Source organism: Pithys albifrons, chromosome 4, assembly GCF_047495875.1.
Source record: "Pithys albifrons albifrons isolate INPA30051 chromosome 4, PitAlb_v1, whole genome shotgun sequence".
Classification (NCBI taxonomy): Eukaryota; Metazoa; Chordata; class Aves; order Passeriformes; family Thamnophilidae; genus Pithys; species Pithys albifrons.
This window is the reverse complement of record NC_092461.1, coordinates 87,005,993-87,023,258: the sequence shown is the minus strand read 5'-3', so window position 1 is coordinate 87,023,258 and position 17,266 is coordinate 87,005,993. Positions and strand designations below refer to the sequence as shown.

The following is a 17,266-nucleotide window of genomic DNA, read 5'->3' as shown; positions in this document are numbered from 1 at the left end:
ATCACCTCTTTCTGTAAATTGGTAGTCTTTGTAAGAATGCTGCTGTAATTGGTGTCTTAATAAATTATACTGGCTGCTGATTCAGTTGTAACATTGACAATTTCAATAGCCTTAGCCAGACACTATGTTTCTATTTTTAAAACTCAAGATTTATGATTCAACTGGGATCTTCATTTGGTTTTGCCTTGGAATTGGGTTTCCAAACTCTGCTACTTGCCAGTTCCAGGTTGTTCTAGCTCACCAGTGTTTACTTGAGTTTTCCATATCCGACCTTAGATACTTCTACTATGCACTGTGTGGTATCTTTCAGAATAGTGGATTCCAGTAATGGAAAATAAATGCTTTGTGTTACCTAAAGGCACAGCTTCCCAGAATTCATCTATATCTTACTGTCAAGAAGCAAGAGGTCCTCTTCGTTCTCAGAATCCATCCCCTGGCAGTAGTAGCCCTCGGCCATCTGTAATTGGGCGGACAGTTCAGCGTCCTAGAGGAGATGGTCAAGATTGGGATGCAGTATCTTCCAGGTGAATAAAACAGGATATAACTTACACATCAATTAAAAAATTATTAATGTAGGATTATGTCATCAGCTCCTCGTCAATGTGTGGAATGATGCAAGAGTTTTGGTAACCTGTGAAAATTCAAACCATGTTTATGAGTTAAACTGTTCTTTAAGTGATGTTTGGAATGCATAAGATCGTTGTCACATTTTGTACCCAACCACTTCTCCAAAAATCTCTTAGTATCAATTGTTATTGCTTGTGCGTGTATTTGTAATAAACAAAAAGTCTTTTATTGAGACTGTTGCTGTAAAGTCAGGGATTTTTCTTTCTTTCTGCAGATGACCTCATAAGTTCCTTTGAGTAGAATGGCCATCCTGTAGGTGACAGTGTATTGTATTTTCAAAAATGCTATGCTATAGAAAGATTTCCCTTAAAGTCTTTAAATTTTGTTTTTAAATCTGACAACAAAATTCAGTTCTAAAACATCTAAAAATTTTACTCCAATATGACATTTTGAATTGTCTGTATACACTCAAAATGAAGAGGTTTATTTGTGATGGTATAACTTATCTTAACATGGCAGACTTAAATCTGCTGTTCAAGAGCAAATGTCTCTTAGTATGTAGGAGTTTAAAAGTCCTTGTAAATCTTTACTGTGGGCTTGTTAGTAGTTCTTTTGAGTCTCTGTGGTGTATGGGCTTAGTAATTGAATAACTCCTAGGTTTTCAAATAGACAGTGATGAGTATAGCTTGTGTATTTAATTGTAAATACCTGTTAAGAGTCATTATATTACAAGTTTATTTTTCACTCAAGTCAAATATATTAATTTTTAATTATGTAGCTAATTTGTTAATGTCGGTCAGCTCCAGGCTTTGTGTGTTTTAGGACCTGATCATTTTGAACATTTCACCATTTAAAAGTAGCTGGTGTATTTTGTGCAAGGGACAGAGACGGCCTGGCTGTCAGTCTAGTAATCAAATCTGTGTAAGAATGAGTGCCAGGGAAGGTGGTGATGAGACATCCAGAAACCAGGGAGTGGCAATTTATTAGAAGTATAAGGCCATATTATGAGCTGTTCATGACTGTACAGTTTTATCTTCTTGCATCCTGTGTGCTGTCATAGAACTGCTTACTGCTCATAAATCCAACTTCCTACAAAGATATAATTTAGCCCAGATGTAGCATAAAACAAAACATGATATTAAATAGAAGATATGATAGAGAGAAATGACAGAAGGGTTGCTCTGACATTGCTAATTATGATATGGAAGGGCTGCTTTTAGTGAATCTTGTCTTTTTCAAAATAATTGTAATGTAAATTGTTTGTTTATTGCTATTCTATATGTAACTCTTCTTTTTCCTTGTTCTTAAATCTCGAGACTCTTCAATCTGTCTGTTTGTCTGTTTCAAATTCTGCCTGGAAACTTAACTTTTCCTCTTCTGAATTGTTTTTATGACTGATACTTCTTCCTTACCCTCTGGTAAGTGCAGCCAAATGCACTACAGACTAGCAAACTCTATTTTGCTTGTAGTCTTCTACTGACCTCTTAATAAGCTGGCATTTAAATTCTTAATTGATATTCTTTAGATATCTTTTACATCTGATTAGACAATAGAATGTCACAGTCATGCCACAATTCATTTTCTTCAGCTTGTTTAATAATAAAAAAGGAACCAAATGAGGAGTCATACAGGTTTTTAAAGCAAATCATGATTGCTAAAAGTGGTTCATAATAAGGAAAAAACCATAAAAAACATCTGTTCTGGGTTGTATTAGTTATAAAACTGACAACAGAATTAGATTATTTTTAAAAACATTTGAAAATAATACAATTAGGTGGTATATACTGTTCATCATGTAGGAACTATATATAATATATATATTTAATGTATATTTAATAATTAAAATATGTCTGTAAAGTAATAACACTGTATATTTTGTAATATATACTTGATTGCACTTAAGGCTTTCTTGAGCAAGGTAATGCTTTCTGGTTTATAGTTGGCAGGGTAGACCTAAGCCTTTAACACAGGGCATGCTTCTTAAATTTTCCTTCTAACGATTCCAATGGCTACCTGTGTAGAATTGCTTTAATATAGTCAGTACCATTCAGGATGAAATTCGATTTAGTAAGGGACCTTGCAACAGAGATTTTTTTTTCATCAAATAAAGCAAGTTTCAATTCAACTTATGTTTCTCTTGCAATATTGTATTCATTGCATCTATATTTCTTCCAGTACACAGTGCTAAGTGCATTTGAAGATGATTGATAATACATTAGGCATTCACTTGTGATGTTACCAGTTCTGACATTTAAAAAACCAACCAAACAAAATCCCCCTCTTCCTGCAACACTGGTGGATAGCAGAGAAAGACTGAGATGGAAGGAAAGATATGCCTAAGGAAGGAGGACATGAAAACACTTGATGCTATTTTTGAACTTATAAGGGTTTTCTCTTTGCAAGAGTTAACTGTGTCTCTTTCTTTTTATTTTGAATTTTTATTTGCTTGTTGTTTTAAGTGGAAACAGTACTCAAGCAAATGCAAACTCCAGAATCTACCTGCATTCCCCACTTGATGTAGGACATACTGACCTACCAGATACTGAAAATGAGGACACATTGGAATTACAGATGAAGCAACTTAGCCTTCCACAGTTCTGTGTTTCCATATTGGAAAATGCAGTGCCTCTTCTAAGAACAGGTGAGCAAATGTTATATATTTCACTTATGTATCCTTCCCATCTTTAATACAGACCTTTCAAGGAACTGGTATTGTGAGCTGAGCAGCTCAAATAAATAAGGTACAGATAATTAGTGAAGTACTGTAACTAGTTACAACAGTTCTTTTCTAGGGACTTTTTCAGGTCATAAAGCTTGAATCTTCTGAAGCTTGAATTGCTGCAGAAATTTTAAGTACTTTTTACTCATGGTGGGAAGAAGTGGGTGTGTGGTGAAAAAATGATATGGCTGGATAAAATGTCATACAAGCAGATGAAAAAACAACCACGCTTAACCAAACGTGTTCTGATCTCTTTGAGCATAGTGTTTACCTCCTGTTCAACAAAAAATAAACAAAAATTCTGGGGAAAGGTTTCTTTTTATTCATATGAATGTAGTAACAAATTATAATTGATTTAAGAAACATAAATAATGATAGTCTAATTGCTACAATGATTTTAATTTGAACCTATAAAGGTTCTAAATTGCAAAGCCTTTTTGAAGGAGAGTCTTCTTGTTCTTGGGTTGTCTAAAGCAGTATTTAGCTCTAAAATGTTATGTAATTCAAAACAGGTATTGCTGGATGTGGAAATGTACATCTATCTATCAATGATGGGATAGTAAAAGTGCTTTTAACTTAAGAAAATTGTATGAAATATGTATGAAAATTATTCAATCCTCTTTTTTTTAATAAACCAACTAAAATGAATTAAAGTTTTGTTTTTCCCTTTCAGAACAGTGATATTTAAATATTAATTAGTCACAAGCACATTCGTGACTTCTGGCATCTTTTATTTATAATGTAGAACTGCAGAAAATGTATTTTCTATATTTTCCTTTTCTGGCGCCTGTCACTTCAAATCTGCAGAGTTAAAATACAGTTTTTCCACCTTTCAAGATTCTTTCTTTTGAATCTGATCATAAACTGTATGAGGAGCAGATAAGGTCACTTGGTCTGTTCAGCCTGGAGAAGAGGAGACTGAGGGGAGACCTCATCAGTCTCCAACTTCCTTATGAGAGGAAGAAGAGGGGCAGACACTGATCTCTTGTCTGTGACCAGTGACAGGGAATGGCCTGAAGTTGTGCCAGGGAATGTTTAGGTTGGATATTAGGAAAAGGTTCTTCACCCCAAAGGCGGTTGGGCACTGGAAGAGGCTCCCCAGGGAAGGGGGTACAGCACCAAGCCTGACAGAGCTCAAGAAGCGTTTGGGAGATATTCTCAGGCACGTGGTGACTCTTGGGAATGGTCCTGTGCAGGGCTAAGAGTTGGACTTGATGATCCTTGTGAGTCCCTTCCAATTCAGGATATTCTGTGATTCTGTGACCTAAAATAGTTTCACTTGCAGGTAAAGTTGATCTGTCTGTGTTTCTTTTCCCTTCAGGTTTTTTACACCTTTTAAACTCTACTAGATAATGTTTCTCCATTCTTCCACTGTGCTGTAATGAGACACAGATTGTAAGGAAACGAATATCTGATCTGAAAGCCTGTGATCTGAAGGCACACTGTGAGACTGTGATACTGTGAGACAGTACCACACCATTGCTCCTGTGGTTATATTTTGAGGTTTTTGTCTTCACTAAAATCAGCACACACTTTTATGAATATTATTATCAACTGATATGGTATAATATAGATTTTCTTCTGTTTAAATTACTGGGTAAAGGAAAAACAGTAACCTTACTGTAAAATTTGCTTCCTTGTATTTTGCAATATAACATGTATTTTAGTTAAGCTTAAATTCCTTTCCTTGTGGAGACGTTCACTAGAGTTTTTCTTTTGTGCTGCCCTGTCTTATGTGAGCAGTCATTGCAGATATCAGTAGTGGTGTGGATTGAGGGGTTTTTCGTTTCAGTTTGATGGGATTTCTGATCATTTTATTGTAATGAAGGAATTTTTAAGTCAAATTGGCAGCATTTTTGCATAAAATGAATGAGAAACAGCACTTCCATGAGAGATAAAAGCAAGCTTTCAAAAAGGCCTTGTGCCATTCTCTGTCATATGCTGACTCAGAGAAGTATGACTGAAGCTGCAAATTGTATGAGCTGTGGTCATTGTCACTACATGTCTGGTCACACATACAGATACAAATTTTTTCCTCAAGTATATCAACAAGGTTTCTGCAGTGTGTAAACTCTCCAAGTGATAGAAAAAGTGACAAATAAATTACTATTTAATTGTAACAAACAAGTAGAACTTTCTTTTTTTTAAACAGGTTTTGTTTTGAGGATTCTGAAAGATGCAAAAATTTTATCTTAGGTAAAAAATAAATTGGAAATTCAGTGGTGTTGTGTGAAATCCATCCATGGTTTTTTATAGAAACATACTGTCCACAAGTAAGGAAGCCAACAGTTGCAGTAAATCGAGTATTTAGGGGAAACTGTCACCGTATGGTTCCTTAGGATGCCAGACAGTTTTGGCATTCTCCGTTGGATGTGGCTGAAAGTATTTGGTCTGGCTCCAGGTATTCTGCCTTGTTCTTCACCAAACCTTCTAGCCTTGAACTGCTTCTCCTCTGTTCTCTTATTATCTGGGGAAATTAGAGGGAGGTTTATATTTGTAGTAAATGTAGGCTGTACCTGTTTAAGCTCATTTTTTTCTGTGGCCATGTGTTCAAGTTTAAAGCTGTACAAAGTATGAAAGTCACTAGTATGCCAGCTTTGCCTTGTTCTTGAGAGAAACTCAGAAGAAGCAATACAAATGAATAAATATTAGCCTAAAAACAAAGGGGAAAAATTGTTATGAGGAATAGTCCAAGTAGATAAAGTGGATATTCATCTTACCTGTCAAAAGAAGATCTCAAACAAAATGATCTGTGAAGAAAGGTGCTCCTGCTATACCAAAATGCAGATTAACAGGACTAGGTAATACATACACAGGATTTGATGTACAGCAGTCTGGGTGGGGGAAACCAGTGACATTATTCTGAATTTTGAAGAAGTTCAGTAATCAGATTTACACTTGTAATTAAGTTCATTATTATTTTCTTAAATAATTTTACTATAGGATTTAAGGAAATGTAGACTTTTTCAAGTATACAATTGCTTTAATGTCTTCTGTGTAGTTTTGGCTGGTTTTCATCTTCTGTGACTCAGAGCTCTTGGTGGTTGAGGAAAGTTAGCATTAGTTTTGTAGGAGTGTATGGGAAAATTAATTTTATATTTAGAATAAACCCTTGTTTGCAATGGTGTCTTCTGAATATCAAAATATAATATTTTGTGTGCATTTGAATTTATCCTCTCGTTTGTGTTCCTAGGCAGTCGGAGAGTGACAGTGGAAGTTCTTGAATTGCTTGTTGAAGACATGTTCCTTATTGGTGATGCTATTTCTGAAAATGTTTGGGAAGATGATAGCCTTTTTGCATTGGAATTGGTAATATTCCTCAGGCTTTGTTCAGACATATTTAGCAGTCTTCTTTTATAAGCCTTTGACATTTTCTGCAGTGATTCATGCACATGTCTATTATTTTGCTGATCTACTCTTTTGAAAATTTTAAGTGTTCTATTACTAATTCTATTATTATTTTTTAAAAATGTAAGTTCTTTTACCAGACAATACTTGGAGTTTCATCTCAAGAAAATAAGCAACCATTGAGAGAAACACATATAGGGAAGGGAATCTGAGTGGAAAGCACTGTCTATAAATGTTGGAGACTGATTTGCTATAAATGGCCATTTTCACATTCTTTACTCCTTATAAACTATCTATTTAAAATTAGGGAGATAACTGTTTATATTCTAGACTAGAATTGTAAGATGCATACATGCTAGCCATTTCCTACACAGGAACAGGATCCTTGCAAAGATTTCAGCTGTCCTTAACTATGTTTCTTAGCTGAGAAAGAAAGAGATTCAAAGAATTAATAAGGTTGACCAAATAATTCACATGGCTGGAAATACACCTGAGCACAGTTGTGTTATATATATGAAATGTGAATAACAGATGAAATAATATTGGCTGACTTACTTTTTTGAAGAGAAGTGAAAGCTGAAGTGTAAGCTAACATAGCTTAGGCACACAGCAAACATGCCAGAGTTTCAGACCGAAACTTGTGTAAAAACTTGAATTAAATGTAGTCTTAAATGCACCTGACTTGTTAGAATTCATGAAAATACCACTGAATAAGAAACAGTAATAACTGCAATATTAGTTAATTGAAATACAGCTGTAGGCTTCCTTATTTTCTATTTTATAAATGTTGACCTTTGTATTATTTATAGGATCTAATGGAAAATGAGAATTTTTTTTAATTTAAGCTACTGATCTGTGAAAATCTACTAGAATTTATCAAGTCAGTGCTGAAGATGTCTTGCAGAACATTTCATCTAAGAAACTTAATATCTCTTTGTCTAGTTGTTTTATGATCTGAAGCAGTATGTTTCATTGTCTACAACTCTATCAAACTGACATATAAACTGTGGGCATCATCACATGTATATCATACTGACCATTATTAGTAGGATAATGTTTACTTCCAGGCTACTAACAAGCAAAATTCGGCAAATAAGCTGGGTAATTGTATACAATTAGACTGATTTTTTTTTAAAGGAGAGAGGGAAAAAACAACTTTGGTCTTTCCTTTGAGAATGAATGAGATGAAAAAAACCTTTGATGTTGACAAAGTTTAGGATTTGAATTTATTTATTTATTTATTTATGTATTTATAGTAAAGAAAACTTTATTTGAAGGTTCAGATCAGGCTTTAATACTTCCATGTTAAAACTGAAGTTTGAAAGTGTGGGGTGCAGAAATTAAGGTGAGGGTGAGGGGAGAAAAGTGGGAGAGGAAAGGTGCAAGAGCAACCGGTAAAGGGTAATTACCGAGCAAGTATTCAGAAGTAAAAGTGAAAGTAGACTGAGGTCTACTGCAGAGTTCTGTATGACTAACTGTGCTGGGTATTTATGCAATTTTAGCTTATTTGGTATAATTGTGTTACTGTGGGTGCTGTATAAACACTGTAAATATGGAATGTTTCTTTTTTTTTCTGATTATTGTATTTCTGATTTTGTTTTCAGAAAGACAAATTGCTTCTGGTCTTGGGTTTGCTTGGAGAAACTATATTATATCACAAAACCAATATAAGTGCAGAACAGCCCAAGGTGATGTTGGTGCATCACAGAATGGCATTTATTAGCATTTCACTCTTCACTGTTAGATTGCTGCAAATACTTCTCCCTGTAGAAAAGGTATGACATTACTAATTATAAGTGATTGTTTTTTTGTGTATGCATTTTAAGAGGGCAGAAAGTGATGCCTGCCTCAGGGATTAATACTGGGAAAATAGCACTGGACAGAGAAATTGATCTATTTTACACTGGCTGATGTATGAACACAGAGGGCAGCTTTGTCCATTCTTCAGTTATCAGTGTGTACCACAGATTTCAAATCTTAAAAATCGTTTTTAATAGTTTTTAAACGAGTTTTTGAAATTCAGTGTTCTTTCGCCTCCTAGTGATTTTTTTCTGGGATGATACACAGTTTGCAAAGCTCTGCTACCCCCTGCTCATTTATAGTATCCATGCAAGTAAAACCAGAACTGCATAACATTTAAAATCACCACTCTTAATCTGAGGAAACATAGTAAGGAGTTATGTTGCGTACATCATAGTGATTTTAATTGTTCTTTGCTTCCAGTGCTCTTTACAAGAAACTATGATGTAGCTCTTCCGGGATTTTTTTGTTGTTTGGTTGGTTTTTTTAGGGTGGAGGTTTTTCTGTTAATTTCAGATAGGAAAGTCCGATGAAATTTTTGTGTGATGGAAAGCATTAGGTGTTTAAACCTAAATGGGTTTAAAATTTTTTGGACCAATTTTTAGTGAAGTGTAGCTTTTTTTCAGACATTATTCAATCAGAGTTGAAGATTGATTTTCAGTTACAGGGGTTTTGTCACAAATTTTACATCTTGTACCTGAAAATAAGTGCATACTAATCTAATGAGTTTTTATAATTCTTGCCTTTATGTCTTATGTGCATAACATAAAATTTCCATTCTGTGTATGACAGGAAGGAGTTGGAAAAAAGTTACTGTATTTGAGGTCAAAATTTTAGTTGAAAGAATACTGAATAATTGCAGTTAAAAATAAAAAAAAATGAAACCAAAAAGGGAAATCCCAGCTTTTAGTTTGCAATATGACCACATGGAATTGTAGATAGCTTTTCATTAAATGCATGGGTAGTTGTGGTCCGTGTATTCTCTGCCATCTCGTGGTCAGACAGTGAATTGACGCTGGCCAGCTGTATGTGTTAGTGCTGTGCCTGGATTATACACAATTTATGTGACGGTTGAAGGTCTGATATTAGGAGTGACATCTAATCAACTGTCACCTTTCAATGAAAAAAAAATCTACATACATAACTCATTGAACAATACTAATTTCTCTAATTTTTAACCAGCAGTAGTGATTGTACTTGTTGAATGACTGCAAATACTATTGTTGGTTTTACTGTATTTCCAGGCTGTTATTCTTACAGTTGTTTTCTTTTTCAAAGGCGAGTAAAGTTATACAAAAGAGTTTGCTGAATGCTTTATTTCTTCTCTCTCTGGACATGTCCTTCTCCTTGGAATATCCAAGCATTCATGAATCCATTGCAGCCTATCTGGAGCAGATGAGCACTGAGAACTACAGTATTTATAAACAGGTTTCAGAAGCTGCATATTCGATTGAATGCACTTGTAGCTTTATGGCTGAAGTTCATAAAAAGGTGTGGAATTTTATTATATAAAATACTTTCTGCAGGCAAATCTCCTTCCTTTGTTTTTTCTGTGGTAAAAATTGTAGAGTAACACATAGCAGAAGATCCATAAGTATGAGAATTCCATATGAAGCAAGATCTAGTTAATTTATATTTGTTTTCATAATACTAGTCTTGATTGTAAAAAAATCTTGTCCCAAGTAAAGACAAAGAAATAAACAACTGGAGATTGGATGTGAGCACAGGACCTTTTATGGGCAAAGAAATAAGAAGCAGGGAATTATTTATTTATTTTTATTTATATAAATATATCCCCATATATGATAAATATATTTATAATACCCTATTCATTTTATTTTTATTTAAATATATAGTATGTGTGTATATATGTTGTCTAGTAGTTAAATATATTGTTCAGAAAATTTTAAATCCCATCTACTTTGAGAATTGTACCTTTAATAAACAACTGCTTCTAGGCTGGCTGAGATTTGTGTGTTTCACTTTTTTATGAGCACAACCAATGTACCTTGCTTTATTAGTCAAGAGTTTCTAGCACAGTACTGAAATACTCTTCTCTATTATCTAAATAGACAAACAATTTTGCAAAGTACTGATTCCACTGATACGAAAATAAATATGAATAAAATACAGCAATATAAATATAGTGCTGTCTTAAATCAGAGTTAATCTCTCTTTTATTTAGGCTGGTTCTGAACTTAACAGAAGCAATACTTTGTTCATAAAATACTGTTTACAATGAAGTTAACTCTATCAAATTTAAATAGCTCATGTTTAATGTATTTGGTAACCAAATATGATGGAGACATATGTATTGAAATTTTTAAAAATGAAACTTGCTCTTTAATATTAATAGTGATTTTTAAAAATGTTTAATAGTTAAATCTGCCATTATACTCGTCTCACATAAAATGCATAATGATTAAAAAAATAGAGTTATAGTATTCATGCTGTGAAATGTTAGACATACATTATTCCCACAGAGTTTACAGAATTTGATTTGGATTCAGCAGCTGAAGGGTTTTCAGCTCTCAGGAGCAGATTCTAATTTTTTTTTTCGTTTGAAATGTATTGAATTAGTTAATTACAAACTTCTCTGTGAAAGACTAAACCAAAACCTACTTAATATTAAATTATGATAACTTCTTAAAGGTTATACAATAACATTGGATGCTTTTAATGTTATGAATTCTAATAGTTTCTTTCTTCTCTTCATTTTATTTCACAGGGAGACAAGAATCTTTCTGAATTAGTAGAGTTGGCAGATCAGGCCTTGATTAGTCTACCTTTCCACCAACACTTTCCCTTGCTTCAGGAATGCATCCACATATGCTCAATTATGTGAGTACATTACTATTTAAAACACTGCTTGTGAAAATATAATCTTTTTTTTTAATCGTTAAAGTTTCTCAAATAGAAGCTCAACTTGTTTATTCACTGTATTTGAACAGTTGTTTTCATTTAGCCATTGAAAGGTCTCTTCTGACTGATTTGTGTTATTCTGTAGTGGATTTCTTGAAATTTGAATTTCAGGTGCTAGAAACTTAATGTTTTATTCTATGTATAAACTTTTATGATTTTATATTTGAAGTTATGTGATATACAGAGAAACAATCTTAAAACACTTGGACTTGTTCTTCAGACTTTTTAAGTCCTTTGTTACGAGTATATTTGTATGACTTAGTTTTATTTTACTTTCACAAATTGTGAAGGACTTACTTTATTGTAAATACTTAATGTTACAATATGGCATCTCATTTATTAAACAGCATGTTTTTCTTGCTTTTTAGATTTTCCATGTCTCTAGTTAGAGAATAAGTTACCCCTCTGATGTCTGAAAAAGTTCTGTATTGAATACTGGATTAGAAAAGCAAAAATTTAATTTTATACTGATTCAGAACTTGATGTTAGGGATTTTTTTTTCAAAGGGAACTGCATTGGAGAACTGTCCAGTAAATGTTTTTAAGTTATGAAATGTCAAAACATTTTTCAGTGTTCCAATGCTTTTAGAATTAATTAATATTTGCTTAGTGTTTCACACAGGGAATTCATTTTTTTTAACTGACTTCAATTCACTTTGTGATAGTGAGATGGACCTCATAATGAAAAAATACTGAAAGCACAGGTGTTTTTTTGCAATCACATCTATGATCTAAGGGGCCTATTGAAGCTGAGTCGAATTTTATGTTTTCAGATGAACATAAATGTTTGTCAGGCTCTTGATTCAATGAGAGAATTTTGGAAATGTATAGTCTTTGATTACCTACATGTATAAAATAAATATACAAGCATGAAGATTGATACTATGATTTTGGCAAATATATTGTGATCTCTGGACTTTGTCTATTTTTCAGGATGTATACCCTTCCAGGAAGTATTTTTCAGAAATTATCCGGAAATTGAACAGGAAAGTTTTTGTAGACTTCTTTGGGTACTGTAAAGTAAACAATAGTGAAATTAATTATTTCTCATTTTTAGTTGGAAGTCTGCTGAGGCCAACTCATTGCTCCAGGCAGATGGTCAGAAGGTGCTTCTCCGTCTGTTGTCTAATCCTTTGTTGAATATAAAAGCCGAAGCCTATCGCTGCTGTTTGGAAGTGGTTAAGGTTAGAACTAATACTGCCTTAACACTCTTTGTGTTGCACTCAATAATGCATATTACATGATTTCATGATTAAAATCATTTTTAATGCAATGTCAGTTTACCATGTTAACTGCTGGAAAATCTTTGTAGGCCTGGGTTTGCAGTTTGCTGTTATATTTTTGGTGTTAAATCAGCTTGGTTAGGTTATATATCTGGTACTGCATTTCAAAGTGATGGGATCTCTAGAGGGGGAAAAGTGGCAACTGAAAAGAGGGAATTTTTTAAAGGCTTCTTAATAATGCTGGTTACTTTGTGTTCTGGCTGCTGTTATACAGATTTTTTGTTTTGTTTTCCATTTGAAAAGAATTTAAGTGTTCAGTTTGTCTGCTGACATGAGATTCTTTGAATCACAGACTCATTTGAGGTGGGGCATTTAACTAGATCACGTTGCTCAGAGCCCCATCTAACCAGACCTTAACTATTTCCAGGGATATATCACCTCTGTGGGCAACCTGTTTTATCACTCTGATAGTAAAAAACTTGTTCCTTGTATCTGGTCTAAATCTGCCCTCTCTGTGTTTAAAACCATATTTCTTACAAGACCGCTTAGAAAATACTGGAAGGCTACTATGAGGTCTCCCCAGAGCCTTCTCTTCTCCAGGCTGAACAGCCCCAACTCTTTTAGCCCCCGATCATCTTTGTGGCCCTCCTTTGTGGCCTAGCAGGTCCCTGGCTTTCTTGTGGTGGGGACCCCAGACCTGAATGCAGCACTCCAGGTGGGGTCTCATGAGAGCAGAGTAGAGGAGCAGAATCGCCTCCCTTGACCTGCTGGCCACGCTTCTTTTGATGCAGCCCTGGATGCAGCAGTTTGGCTTTCTGGGCTATGAGTATACATTGTGAACTCATGCCCAGCTTTACATCCACCAGAATCCCCAAATCATTCTCCATAGGGCTGCTCTAAATCTGTTCATTCCCCAGTCTGTATCAATATTGGGGATTGCCCCAGCCCAGGTGTAGGGCCTTGCACTTGTCCATGCTGGAACTTCATGAGGTCCACAGAGGCCCATTTTTCAAGGACAGATTCAATTTGCTTCATAGGGATTTTTCACTTCTCTTTGATTTTTTTTTTATTTTGTTCATGTGTATACATAATATATGTGTAATATATGAGTTGTGTTTAAGAACACGTGAATCCTTTCATGTACTCCTTGTTTTGTTGTTTTTTGGTTTGGTTTCTTGGATTTTTTGAGGAGTTTGTGTGTGTGTGTATGTGTGGATTGTGTGTGTCTTGATTTTTGCTTTATATGGATATTTTATCACTGCCTTAGTTTTTTGTAATGATAGTCCAAGGAATAAAGAGCGTGAACTTCCTAGAAGTATGGCTGTACTCTATGTTGAGAATGACATTGTCATATTCATCATGTCATTTTAGCTATTCAGTAAAATTGGCTCACAAAATATAAATCACTTTTGTGTATTGTTATGCTGCTTCATTGTAATTTTTATTTTCTATAATGGACATAATCTATACTTAGTATGCTTATAGTGTAATTCACTAATGTGCAAATATGCTGGAGCTAGTCTTTTCTGAAAAAACCCTCTATCTCCTCTGAATGATACTTGTCGGTTTTTGTGAGATTTTTACCTACCTGATACAGATTTTCCTTATTTTAATGTAATGCTGAACAACATATATAGTTGTTCTGATTTATTTTCACTATTATTTAAAATAAAAACAAAATTATTTTTTATTTCTTAGTCCTGTGTAGTAACAGGAATTTTCAATCAGTGGTCTATAAAGATTGTGTTTCTTCTAGGGCTGTAATGTTTAGCTTTCAGAACTAGTCATCCAAAGTACATGGATGAAGCCTTTCCCTGCATGACAGCTTCAGGCAGTCTGTAAAATAAGATGTAGTACTGGAGACTGTTTTGAATTTTTAAACTAACTGACTTTATTTCTACTGAAGGACTGTTTAGGTATTCGTAATATTGCAAAGCCAAAGTCTTCAATCTGCCACGGAGTACATTTTCTTCTACATCCTAAAGTGTTATATGAAATCTGTACATTTGGCCTTCAGGAAGATAAGAATGAGGTACTGTGTTTACTAGCTATATTTATAAGTTGATGTGCACACAAAAAGTACGTGTTGATATTCTCCACAGTTATCTGAGGCTTACCTGAAGTTTTGACTAAATATTTTTTTTTATATAGAAGAGCTGTGCAAATAGTGAAGTTGTAGTAAATGGAAATTTTTTTTATGATCTGAGCATTTTAAAAGGAGAATTAAATATATTTAATGTGCTATATGTTTATACTTTGTATGTTATTTGTCTTTTGCAAGGAAAGTATTTATTTTGACTACTTCAATGGATGCCATATGGAAAAGACTGACAGTTTTCTCTTACTGGTTGGGCAAGCATAAGAAATAGATTTCAATTGATATTGCATGTTGAATTTAAAATTATCAGAGACAGAGAATGTATGTTTACAAAATTTTGTTCTCCTTACCTTATATTGTATTTTTATTTTACTTTTAACAGAATAGATAATGAAGATCATATCCAAGCCTTTTTTTTTCTTACTTCTTGGATGTATATCTGCTACTTAAGTTTCCATAAAGCATCAATTGAATCTTTCAGGCATGTAACAATGAGAAAAAATTGAGAAGAACCTTGTATTCCAAGGTTGGGCTTAAGATTTGCCATATGATTTTATAAAGCCAGTCTCTGTTTAAAGATAGGCTAGAGTTGTGTAATCAAAGCCTGTCCTTATTGGCTGGGCTGAGAGAGTTTTTTAGCTCTGGCATAAAATGCAGGATTTTAGCTGCTAATAGTAGGTGTTTTTAGGCTATGTAAGGAAGAGTGAATTCTGAGAAGTGGATTTTCCCCTTTATTCCAATTGAGGTAGTAGTTATAGCTTGTAAATACTTTAATATTGCATATTGTATAGATTGTATACTGCGTACATGAATACAGTATAACTGCTCTATCATATACCTTCTTTCCTTTTTGCTAAAGCACTTCAGATGAATTATTGTACAATTTGAAATAATTGGTAACCTTTTTCTGACTGTTTGCCTCAAGCAAGTGAAATGGCCATGTAAGAGGCTTTAAGTCTCTCCTCTTCCTGTATCTCCAGATGCTTATCATAAATTGGGATTAAAATGCCCCAGAAAGGGAGGATCAGGAAAGAAAAGAAACAGAATATTTTTAATGGCAGGATAGACAGACCAATACTATAAATTGAAGTAATGATTTATTTTATTTCAGACAAGACAAGCCAGAGTTCTAAGGGGAAAGATTGGATGCTATTTAGGCAGAACTATTTGTGTGTTTCCTGTGAGAGGCTTTTCGAACAGCTTAAAGTTTATTCTAACTGGCAATATAAAAGTAACATTCTACCGTAATAATATTTGTCTTTGACATGTTTTTGTATAACATTTCCAATTACACCATTGACAAACTAACTTAGGCACGTTGGAAGTTGCATTTGTGGTATGGTTTTGTTTGTTATTGAGCAGGTGAACTCAACAGCCAAGGCCATTCTGATACATTTATTACAAGGACAGTTAATGATGGAAGTACTGACTTGGAACAAGTTTATTGAGGCCCTCTGTCCTGTCGTTCCTGTTTTACAGGTACTTTTAAGTGCTTCAGTCTGAATTTGATGTACAAAATCATGTAGATCATGTTAAATAACAGACAGGAGATGGAAAATAGATTAGCAGTAGTATACCTACAGACAGATGTCAAATGGAGAAATATTTTATAGGGGTCCTAATATCTATCAGAGTTAATATGCTGAATTTTTGGACAAATTTTAAACAGGTATTACTGAATATGAAATTTGGGATGTTGTACAAATGGGCGAGTACTGTCTGGAACGTAAATGGTTTGAAGACACAAATGGATAATCCAAGTACAGATTAAAACATGTATGCTTTTTAAAATCAGATGATAATTATTAGAATGTCCTTCATATCCAAAATTCGAAAATTATAACTCCTCTATGATATTGATACAGTTTTCTGATCAAACACATACTCAAAAAATAGCAAAAGGTGTAAGCTGTATTTTCAGTATATTTTGATAATTTTTTGTTTCTTTGCTTCCAGTATTATACAAGTATCAGCAGTTACTATTATCTTTAGACCTTAGTCTTTATATTTCCAACAATGTGTAAATTTTATTTTCGTTATCTTTACTCTCAGCTTGATATACTGAGAACTTTTGCCTTTCTAAGTCTGATTTTCAGCCTAATTACTTCATCTGAATTATTTGCTGTTTTTTTCTCTAGTACTTGAAATTTCCTTTTTGTGATCTGGCTGTAGACTTCCAGATTAGATATTTTACTGCATGTACCTTCTTTTTTGCCTTATTTCTGTTTTTTTTAAACTTAGTTAATATATCCAAGTATACATTTTGTCTTTGTTTTCTCTAAAAATACCTCTCCTGATATTTATACCTACTGAATTGTTTCACTGCTGTGTATTCATTAGTTGCCTGCATCTCAGTTGCCATAAGTTGAAAAAGCTGCTTGTGGAACTTAAGCCTTTACTCAAGCTGCACAAAAATCAAGGCAAAAATAATTACAAATAAGGCGGGCTATGAAATAGGTGGCTCAGGCAGAGAGATATGCAGAGGAAATACACTGAGAACTTGAAAGGGGCGGGAGAAAGATTACTTAAGATTTTTCTCAACCAGTAGTTTTAGGTGTTCTGTTATGTGCATACACATCCAACATATGAT

General features: G+C 33.9%; 1 protein-coding gene across 4 annotated transcripts in view; it reads left to right on the top strand.

Annotated features, from left to right (window-relative positions):
• The window catches only part of RTTN (rotatin), an 80,518-nt gene that overhangs the window by 8,119 nt on the left and 55,133 nt on the right, over window positions 1-17,266 (top strand). For 3 of the 4 annotated variants that reach the window (XM_071554904.1, XM_071554903.1, XM_071554905.1), the window contains exons 8-16: window positions 359-524; window positions 3,027-3,208; window positions 6,480-6,595; window positions 8,239-8,409; window positions 9,713-9,925; window positions 11,163-11,275; window positions 12,413-12,539; window positions 14,485-14,610; window positions 16,039-16,155. In XM_071554904.1, the coding sequence (XP_071411005.1) occupies window positions 359-524; window positions 3,027-3,208; window positions 6,480-6,595; window positions 8,239-8,409; window positions 9,713-9,925; window positions 11,163-11,275; window positions 12,413-12,539; window positions 14,485-14,610; window positions 16,039-16,155 (1,331 nt within the window). Of the gene's footprint in view, window positions 1-358; window positions 525-3,026; window positions 3,209-6,479; window positions 6,596-8,238; window positions 8,410-9,712; window positions 9,926-11,162; window positions 11,276-12,412; window positions 12,540-14,484; window positions 14,611-16,038; window positions 16,156-17,266 lie in introns of those variants that run through there. The other variant, XM_071554906.1, reaches the window with a different exon arrangement.